Source organism: Microtus ochrogaster, unplaced genomic scaffold, assembly GCF_000317375.1.
Source record: "Microtus ochrogaster isolate Prairie Vole_2 unplaced genomic scaffold, MicOch1.0 UNK12, whole genome shotgun sequence".
In the NCBI taxonomy this organism is placed as follows: domain Eukaryota; kingdom Metazoa; phylum Chordata; class Mammalia; order Rodentia; family Cricetidae; genus Microtus; species Microtus ochrogaster.
Window position 1 is genome coordinate 5,906,825 of NW_004949110.1, and position 10,954 is coordinate 5,917,778.

A 10,954-nucleotide genomic window follows, 5' to 3' on the forward strand; every position below is an offset into this window, starting at 1 on the left:
CTCCCGAGTGCTGGGATTAAAGGCGTGCGCCACCATCGCCCGGCTTTCCTGTACCTTTAGATAGATTTTGGAGACTCCTTTCTCTATCCACTAAAGTATTCATCTGTGTTTTATGTTATAGCACTTAAACATATTGGGTATTTTACATAGTTTGTTTCTTCAGTTGATTGTGAACTTCTTTTACTCTTTTTGTTTGGTTGCTTGGTTTGGTTTTGTTGAGATAACATCTAACTGTAGCCAAGGCTGACCTTGAACTTGTGGTCCTCATGCTTGCATCTTCTGAGTGGTGGAAATATTATACACATACAACACCACATCCAGTTAACTGAACTTTTTAAGCCAGAGTTTTTAATTTATGGATTATTGTTATTCCACATCATCTATGTATGTATATCTTCAGATCCTTGTACTTTAATTTTAAAATGAATGAGTAAATGGATACATGAAATGAATCAGTGCCACCTTACAACTTTAATTGAGAGTATAAACATTAATTTACAAGTGAATTTGTTGAGGCAAGGTTTCTCCACAGAGCCCTGGTGGCCTTGAACTCAGAGATTCAACTGTACCTGCCAAGTACTGCTATAAAAGACATGTGCCACCACTGTCTGACTAAGAATATATTCTTAAATTAAAAATTTGTTAATTGCCTTTTTTTCCTTTTAGGGTGATGTTCACCAGGCACTTATTGTTCTTCAAAAGGGTGTTGAATTATGTTTTCCTGAAAATAAATCTCCAACTGAGAGTAAGCACATGTTAATTCATGGACGAGCTACACTGCTAGTTGGCCGGTTTATGGAGGAAACAGCTAACTTTGAAAGCAATGCAATTATGAAGAAATATAAGGTAACTATATATGTAATGTAAACCATTTGTTTTTTATATATGAAATTATTTTTAATTTAATTTAATTTTTTTTATTTTTTGTGCACATTTGTCTGTGTGGGGATATCAGGTCCCCTAGGAACTGGAGTTACAGAAAGTTGTGAACTGCCATAGGTGTGCTGTAATACCAACACTCCATAGGAGGGAATAATCAAGAATTGATAGTCTTCTGTCTTATTCACTAGCTCTTCAACCAGAGCTGTATTAGGTCTGTTTGAAAAAGCTGGGTGCCACAGTATGCACTTTTAATCTTAAGAGATGGAGAGATAGGAGAACCCCCTAGGACTTACTGGCATGTCAGTCCAGTTGAATCAGAGGTTAATAGACTATGTCTTCAAAAGAAAGTTGAGAGCAATCCTGGGTTTTTTGTTTTTCCATATGAAGTTGAGTATTCTTTCAAGATCTGTGAAGAATTGTTTTGTGATTTTGATGGGGATTGCATTGAATCTGTAGATTGCTTTTGGTAGGATTACCATTTTTATTATGTTGATCCTACCTATCCAAGAGCATGGGAGATCTTTACATTTTCTGGTATATTATTTAATTTCTGTCTTCAAAGACTTAAAGTTCTTGTCGAACAGATCTTTACTTCTTTGATTATTGTTATCCCAAGATATTTAATGTTATTTGTGACTATTGTGAAGGGTGATGTTTTATTATATTTATTTGTGTATATGTTTGTATGTACTTGACATACATGCACACAACATATTTTTATTTTTAAAAACATTTCATTAAAAAAAAACATTTCATTTATAATTGTGTGTGTGTGTGTGTGTGTGTGTGTGTGTGTGTGTGTGTGTGTGTGTATAGTGGGGTAATAGGCAGGTGAGTTGAGGTATCTAAGGACAACAGAAAGGGTGTTGGATCCCCTAAAGCTGAGGTTATAGGTTGTAGTAACTGTGTGCTGAGAATCAGACTCTACAAGAGCAGCAAGTGCTTTTAACCCTAAGTCATCTCTCTACCCTTTTTAAAAATAATTTATAAAATAAAAATGAAAAAAAAACCCCACAATCTACAAGTAACTGTTTGGGAAGCTAGAAACCTATGTGAGAAAAAGATAATATTGGACTATCTAATTAGCTAAATTTATTTCAAATTGGACTTTAATATGCCTAAAACTGAAAAGCTAAACTTATAAACTTAAAGATAAAAGAAATCAAAGGAAATCTTTCTTACCTTAGTTTAGGTGAAAGTTTTATAGGTTAAAAAAAATAAAATAAAACAAACCCTAACCACAAAGGAAAGTCTTATAAACTGGAATTCCGTGAAAGCTAAAACATACTATAGAAAAGACGCTGTCACGAAAGCCATGGACTGGAGGGGTGGGGCAATATGCTGTGTATCTACAACAGGCTTATATGCAAATTATAAAAACTCAGGAAAAACACTCAATATATCTATAAAAACTTGGAATAGACACTTCTTACAGAGTACATATAATGGATGAAAGGCACATAAAAAGATGTTTAAAGGCATGAGTAGTAAAGTGCAAATTAAAATCACACTGAGGTAGCTACTTCAGAGGATAGAATGGCTAACATCTAAAAGATTAGCAAACCTATTATTGTGACAACTAGATCTGTCTTCATGCCTGGTAGCAATATTTGTCATACACCTATGATATGTCAGCCATTTTATTTCTAGATATGTAGCCAAGATAAATAATTACATAACTTCATAAAATCAGTTGTATAATATAATTGTAATTTTATTCATTAAAAACAAAATAGGTCATCTGGTATATGACAGAAAAGTGGATAAGCTATGGTATGGTCCTGCAATAGAATGCTACTCCACAATTATTAAAAAATGAATCTTTAAGGGTGGGACATAGTGGTACACACATTTATAATACCAGCACTCAGGAAGTAGAAGCAAAAGAATCATGAGTTTAAGGTCAGCCTGGGCTATATAATGAGACCATGCCCCCCCAATAAAAAGAGAAATGAGTTTTTTATGTATATAACAAGGCACATGTATATCACAGATGTGTTTAATGAAAGAAGAGGGATGTGATATATGCATTGATTATGTCATATTAAACCAGTATAAGTAAAAGTAATGTGTATTGACACATAATATCAATACTTGTCTGGCCAGTAGGTATAGGACAAACAGGAACTCCAGAGACAGTTGTATTAATTAATATTTATTATTTTGATTGGTGCCATTGCTCCACGGATATACTTATTTGTCAAACGCTTATATGTCAAACTTATATGGTTTATATGAAGATTATGCCTCAGAAAAGATACAATTTAGGGGGCTGGCGAGATGGTTCAACAGTTAAAGTGCTTGCTATCCTAGTATGAAAACTGTAGTTCAAAAATCCTAAAAACCTACATGAATGATGGGAACACATGGTAGTTTACCTCTAATTTCACCCTAGGAAGGCAGAAATGGGCCAGCCCCAGAGCAAGCTAGCCATATTGACAAACTCTTGGTTAGATTGAGGGATTCTGTGTCAATTAATAAGGTGGAGATGGTTCTAGAAATAAAGCTCGTGGTAGAGTACTTTTTACAATTGCAGGGTTCTGGGTTAGGTCCTCACTTCAACAAAAAGAAAGAAAAAAAGAAAAAGAAAGGAAGGAAGAAAGAAATAAAAAAGGACCAAAAAAATATGTAAAACACCTAGGATTAAGTTACTCAGAATTTTTTAAAACGTGTCTAGGTTATCCAATATCAAATGGTTAAACCCTGAAACATATATACAAATATCATGCAAACTGAACATCTTGTATGTATGCATTTAGGAATATATGTGTATGTGTTTATGAAAAGGAAGCCATTAATTTGAAACCAAGGAGTATATGAGAAGTTTGGCAGTGGGAAATGATGTAATTATAATCTCACATTTAAAAAAACTATAATAAAAAATTATGAAAAATTATTGAGTGAGTTTTTAATTTTATTTATTTTTATGTGTTGGGTTTTTTACCTGCATGCATATTTGTGCACCGTATACCTGGTGCTACTGTAAACCAGGCAGATCCCCTAGAACTGGAAATACTGGTGGTTGTGCGCTATTATCTTGGTGCTGTGAATTAAACCTGGGTTCTTTGGGAAAGCAGCCAGTGCTCTTAACCACTGAGCAGTCTCTCCAGCCCTTGTGTGCTAAATAAAGACCTAAGTAAATTGGGGGTGTAACACAATTTTAAATGAGAAAACTCAATAATGTAAAGGTATCATTTCACTATAAAATGTCCTGTAAGTTTGATGCAGTCTTTATCAAAAAACAAATAGGTAATTGACAATTGGAATTTAAAAGTTATATGGAAATGCCAAGGCTGATAATAACAAAGACATTTTGTCTTACTAGTATCTTAGTTTTTTAATTTTTAATTTGAAATGATCATAAACTTAAAAATTAGCCAAAGAAGCACAGAGAATCCTGTATAGAATTAGGGTTCTCTAATTTTAGTAACTTGTACAACCATAATTCTATTTTCAGAAATTTTACCCCTTTTGTTAGTAATGTCTTTTTCTTTCTTTCTTTCTTTCTTTCTTTCTTTCTTTCTTTCTTTCTTTCTTTCTTTTTAGATTTATTTATTATGTATATAGTATTGTGCCTGCATGTATGCCTGCGGGCCAGGAGAGGGCACCAGATCTCATTACAGATGGTTGTGAGCCACCATGTGGTTGCTGGGAGTTGAACTCAGGACCTCTGGAAAAGCAGCCAGTGGTCTTAACCTCTGAGCCATCCCTCTAGCCCCAATAATGTCTTTTTTCATGTCTAGAATACAGTCCAGGATCCTATAGATTATTAGCTGTCATAATAGCATAATTGCCAGCATATCCAAGATACCTTTACAATATTGTATGAGGCTGGATACAGTTAGAAAATAGATGGCAACAGAGAGTGGTGAATCATTACCACTTCTGGATCAGAAGGAACAAGATGGGAGAACATTTACTGAATTAAAGGATTATTACTGTAGGAAGGCGACGCTGGACCACACCTTGAATGTAGGAGCAGAGACAGCTACAACTCAGCAGGAAGAAAACCAGAGTTTTAACAACCCTGACCCACTCCTACGCCCTAATCTCCTAGATCTGATTAGAAGTTATCAGGTTAAACAGGCTCAATGATAGAAATCATCAATGCCAGTCTTTTGCATCCCTAAGCAGGTTGAAAAGCTATAGTATAATAACTGTTGGGGAAACCAGAGACTAACCAGCATACATACATGTCAAAACTTGTAAAGGTTTTATAATCAGAATACTATATTCTTATACAGTTAGATAAACCAGTAGAACAGAACAATTTTATAACTAGACAGGTTATAAATTATTAGAGGGCACTAAAAAATACTTCTCAAGACATGGTGCTCTGTCATTTAGATGTTTCACAGTAGGGAAAAATTGATTCCATCTTCACATCATAAACAAATCAACTGTTAGTCTAATCCAGGACCTCCTTTTTAGGGGGAAGTAGGTAGTTAAAATCAGTTCATGCCTTCTATCTGTTGCCCGCTAAGGAACTCAGTTGTGCAAGTCATACTAGCGCCAAACTCATGGCACTTTTCCCTCAGCAGCCTCAGCACAACATGGTGAGACATGTCTATAAACAAACCAGTAACATTAACCATAGAAGAAACTGTAATTTCATAAGAGCCTCATATAAATATAATCTGACCTAGCATGACTGCATAGGTTATGTGCAAGAATATTTTGTTTGAAGGGGGTTTTGCTTTCTGATTGTTTGGGGCTTTGGATGTGTGTACGTGTATGTGTTATTTTGAGACATATACATACATATATATGTATCCCAGGTTTGTCTCAAACTTACTGAAACCCTGCTTCCTCAGCTTCCTGAGTGCTAGTATTACAGGTGTTGTCTATCACTCCTGACAAGAATGTTTATCAACACCATACATTTGAGCTTATTCTGATGGAATACTATGTATTAAACCAAAGTTAGCCGGGCGATGGTGGCGCACGCCTTTAATCCCAGCACTCGGGAGGCAGAGGCAGGCAGATCTCTGTGAGTTCGAGACCAGCCTGGTCTACAAGAGCTAGTTCCAGGACAGTCTCCAAAACCAAAGAGAAACCCCGTTCAAAAAAACCAAAAAAAAAAAAAAAAAATAATAAACCAAAATTACATACAACAACTTGAATTTGCTGAGTACTGTATTTTTTGGTTTTGTTTTGTTTGTTTGTTGTTTTGTTTTTGTCTTTTTGAGACAGGGTTTCTCTATAGCTTTTGAGCTTGTCCTGGAACTAGCTTTTCTAGACCAGACTGGCCTCAAACTTAGAGAGATCCACCTGCCTCTGCCTCTTGAGTGCTGGGATTAAAAGCGTGCATCACCACCGTCCTACTTTTATGGGGAGGGGGTTGTGTTGCATATTTTTGATTTTTAATCACATATTAGTACATTGTGTGCCAGCCTACTATGAAATTTGCTTAGATATGTAGCCTATGTCTTTTTCATAGGATGTGACCTCGTTTCTGCCAGAGTGGGAAGATGGACATTTCTACCTTGCCAAGTACTATGACAAATTGATGCCCATGGTAACAGACAACAAAATGGAAAAGCAAGGTGATCTCATCCGGTATATAGTCCTGCATTTTGGAAGGTGGGTATGAGAACTGCGTGTTTGCAATTAAATATGAATGAATTTTATCACATACCATAGCATGTTCAGGATGTTTTCTGCTTTAAAAAGCATGGATTTATTCCACCAACTTAACCGAGAGAAAATACTTTTCCTTTTTCTAATGTTTCATTTCCCTTTATTTTACATGTATGAGTGTTTGCCTACGTACATGCATCTGTATTTACCATGTGCATGTACAGTACTCTTGGAAGCCAGGAGAAGGCATCAGATCACCTAGAACTGGAGTTAGAATGATTGTGAATTACCTTGTGGGTGCTAGCAACTGAACCTGCAGAGCTGAGCCATTTCTCCAATCCCAGAATATTTTTCTTCTTGTAGTTTTTCCTTAGTCTTGAAATATTCCGTGTGTGTGTGTGTGTCTGCGTGCGCGTGCGTGTGTATGTGCGTACACAAAGGGTATGTGTAGATATAGTTTTAGAAAATCAACAGTGCTGAATTGCAGATATAACTTAATAGTAGAGCACTTGCATAGCATTTTTAACAACAAAAAAACTTTTAATCTACCATTTTCTGGACATGGTGGCCCGTACTTATAATTCCAATATTCAGGAGGCTGTGACAGTCATCCCCCAAAAATTTGTATAATATTTCACAGGACCTTAAACCTAATATGTTTAATTGTTTTTGTTTTTTTTTTTTTGTTTTGTTTTGTTTTTTCGAAGCAGGGTTTCTCTGTGGCTTTGGAGCCTGTCCTGGAACTAGCTCTGTAGACCAGGCTGGTCTCGAACTCACAGAGATCCGCCTGCCTCTGCCTCCCGAGTGCTGGGATTAAAGGCGTGCGCCGCCACCACCCGGCCTTAATTGTTAAATTTAATGGTAATTGAGTAATTTCTCCTAGTCAAATCCTGTAAAAAAAAATTCGCAAATATAAACATTATTTTGAAGTTAGACTAAATAAAGACTTGACATTTTTGTTTGTTTGCTTTTGAATTTTAGGGGTTTGAGTCTTGCTTTATTCAGACCATTCTTGAACTCATGGTCCTCTGCCTCAATGTCATCGGTACTAGAATGACAGGAATGTACCACCATGCCTGTCAGAAGTTTAATCTTGAACTAGGCAGAAAATGAAATACAGCTTCTCATTTTGTTTTGTGAGGTGGGATCTTATGTAGCTCAAGCCACCCTCAAACTCACTATGTAGCTAAGTTTGAACTTAAACTTCTTAATCCTCCAGCTGTGGTTAGAATATAACTTTTAATTTCAGATGCCAGTACACACACACACACACACACACACACACACACATGTATTTCATAATTTTTCTTGTATTTCCATGTGCTGTTATTTTCTACTGAAGGATTCTGAGTTAACAGCAACAACCTTATTAAGATCCCTTAATTTCACGTTTTATCATTTTTTGGTTAAATATTTATAACAACACTTAGCCAGATTTATTTTTGCTAAGGAAATTTCTGTTTTTGTGAGCTCTAAACTCAATTTCATTCATTTGTTTCCATAGCTGTAATTACTAATAATTATGAATATCACTGCTTTTCTTTTTTTTTTTTTTTTTTTTTTTTTTAAACAGGGTTTCTCTGTAGTTTTGGAGCCTGTCCTGGAACTCCCTTGGTAGACCAGGCTGGCCTCGAACTCACAGAGATCCGCCTGTCTCTGCCTCCCAAGTGCTGGGATTACAGGCGTGCGCCACCACCGCCCGGCTTATCACTGCTTTTCTTTTGGTCTTTTTTTTTTTTTTTTTTTTTTTTTTTTTTTTTTTTTTTTTTTTTTTTTTTTTTTTTTGTTTGTTTGTTTGTTTGTTTTTGTTTTGTTTTTTGAGACAGGATTTCTCTGTGTAACAGCCCTGGCTGCCTGGAACTAGCTCTTGTAAACCAGGCTGGCTTGTTTGTGGTGTGGTCTTGCCTATATAGCCCAAGCTGACATCTTAGTCTGCCTATCTTAGCCTCCTGAATACTAAGGTTATTAAATGTGTGACACCACACTCTACTTTTTTTTCCTTTTTTCTTTTCTTTTTTTTTTCTTTTTTTTTTTTTTGTTTGGTTTTTATTTTTGTTGTTGTTTTTGTTTTTTGAGACAGGGTTTCTCTATAGTTTTGGTACCTGTCCTGGCACTTACTCTGTAGATCAGGCTGGCCTTGAACTCACAGAGATCTGTCTGCCTCTGCCTCCCTAGTGCTGGAATTAAAGACGTGCACCACCACCACCCAGCATCCACGCTCTACTTCTACTGTATACTTACAGCTGTAATACTTAAAATTTTGGAATTTTTTTATGCTGGCATTTAAAGTTTTTTTTAAATTCGATTTCCTCACTTTATTTTATGTGTGTTTTGCCTGCGTGTATGTATATGTCTAATGTATGTGCTTGGTGCATCAGATACTCTGGAAATTGGAGTTATAAATGATTATAAATCACTGTGTGGGTGTTGGGCATTGATCCTGGGTCCTCTGCAGGAGCAATTTCTAAATTTTTAAAGGAGTAAAAGTTAGCTATTATGATATATTCACTTGAATAACTGAATGCACCTTGAATAATTATTACTGCTTTACTGTGAATGTTTGTCCTCAAAAAGTTTAATTGGGGAATGACACTTTAAATATACAAAACATTCAGGAATGTAATAGAATTTCTATGCCCATATAAAAATGAATGATATAAATATTTTAAAACCTTGTCTGGCAGGGGAGAAGTCATAATTACAAAGATCATGAGTAATATCAGGAAGATGGTTTTCCTGAGATAAGCTTAGCAAATATAAGCTTAGCCATTATACTCTAGGTTTGCTGATGCCCATGGTTTCTCTAAATGTGGGAAACCCACTGCATAATTTGTGATAGTTAACCCTTTTTTCCAGGAATGGATGGAGATATATATGTAGCATACCAGAAATAAAGCAGATACATCTAAAAGTTACATACTTAGGGCAAGTCTGTGGTAAAAGCTCAGGCTGCTGGCTTTGTGGTTATAAAAATATATCTCTTTGGGCTGGAGAAATGGCTCAGAGGTTAAGGATGCTGACTGTTCTTCCAGAGGTCCTGAGTTCAATTCCCAGCAACCACATGGTGGCTCACAACCATCTACAATGAGATCTGGTGCCCTCTTCTGGCCTGCAGCCTTACATGGAGGCAGCACACTGTATTGTATATATAATAAATAAAATCTTTAAAATATATATATATATATCTTTCATCATCAACTGTAAAAGAACAAAACATAAAAATGCAGAAATGTAATTCCCAGAAATAGAATGACTAATACTGACCAAAGCTTATTGCCATGGAATACAAATGAAGGTACAGATTATAAGGATCATTTGAATGAAGTATTAAAAGGCTTTAACTCTTATAACATCTGTTATTTTTAATGCTAACTAAATACTTTAGCTAGAAAAGATGAACGAGGGGGAATAACCTACTAGGAAGAAATATCAATACCGTTATTTTAGGGGCTGGGGTGTATTTCAGTATGTAGGGTGATTGTTTAGCATCCATGAAGCCCTGGGTTTGACATGTGGCATCAAATAAACACCCATGCTTGTAGTCTGACTTAGGAGTTAGAAGCAGAGGATTCAGGGTCTCATCCTTTGCTACATACCGAGTTCAAGAGCAGAGAGATAGATAGACAGGTGATACCATAGTTTTTTCAGAACGCTGTACATAACTGAAGTGGAAGTTTAAGATTTTAAATTCTAATTCATATAACCTAAAAAAGAACTCTGTGCTAATCATATTTCTCATTTATATAATTGCAGATCTCTTCAATATGGAAATCAATTCATTTATCAGTCAATGCCACGAATGTTATCACTATGGCTTGATTTTGGTGCTAAGGCATACGAATGGGAAAAAGGTATAATTCTTTTTGTAAAAATTCTAAAGCATTAGGAAGAATTTTAACGTTGGTATAAAATAACATTTGGCATTACAATACCACTAGAAAGCAGTAATTAATTTGATAATTAAAATGCTATAATTTTGTGAGAGACTAAGTATGAGGGCTACGAGATGGCTCAGCAATCAAGAGCACATACTGCTCTCACAGACCTGAGTTTAATCCCAGCACCCATGTTAGGCAGTGTCCTCCAGGTACCTGCTCTCATGTGCACATGTGCATGTTACACACACACACTCACAATTGAAAAAAATAAAAGTAAATCTTAGGAAAAGAAGCAGAAAGATAGGCTTTTAATGTAGTTATAATTCAGGAATGAAGTCTTTTTATTTCTTGATAACCTTAACACTTTGAAAGATGTCAGTTTAAGTGTGTGATTTATCCTAAAATTTACAATGAATGATAAAAACAAATGCCTCTTAGACTAAATGCTTTCCTATTTCCACAAACTATCTATTGACAATGAACCAGCTGTGGGAATGGAGATAATGTATTTTTTTTTTCTTGTTTTGGTTTTTCGAGACAGGGTTTCTCTGTGGTTTTGGAGCCTGTCCTGGAACTAGCTCTTGTAGACCAGGCTGGTCTCGAACTCACAGAGA

General features: G+C 35.7%; 1 protein-coding gene and 1 pseudogene across 1 annotated transcript in view; both read left to right on the plus strand.

The window, feature by feature from the left end:
- The window catches only part of Atr (ATR serine/threonine kinase), a 105,181-nt gene that overhangs the window by 71,711 nt on the left and 22,516 nt on the right, over positions 1-10,954 (plus strand). The window contains exons 35-37 of the mRNA XM_013353571.2: positions 667-846; positions 6,323-6,465; positions 10,216-10,313. Of these exons, the coding sequence (XP_013209025.1) occupies positions 667-846; positions 6,323-6,465; positions 10,216-10,313 (421 nt within the window). The remainder of the gene's footprint in view (positions 1-666; positions 847-6,322; positions 6,466-10,215; positions 10,314-10,954) is intronic.
- On the plus strand, positions 9,132-9,328 carry LOC113458253 (annotated as a pseudogene).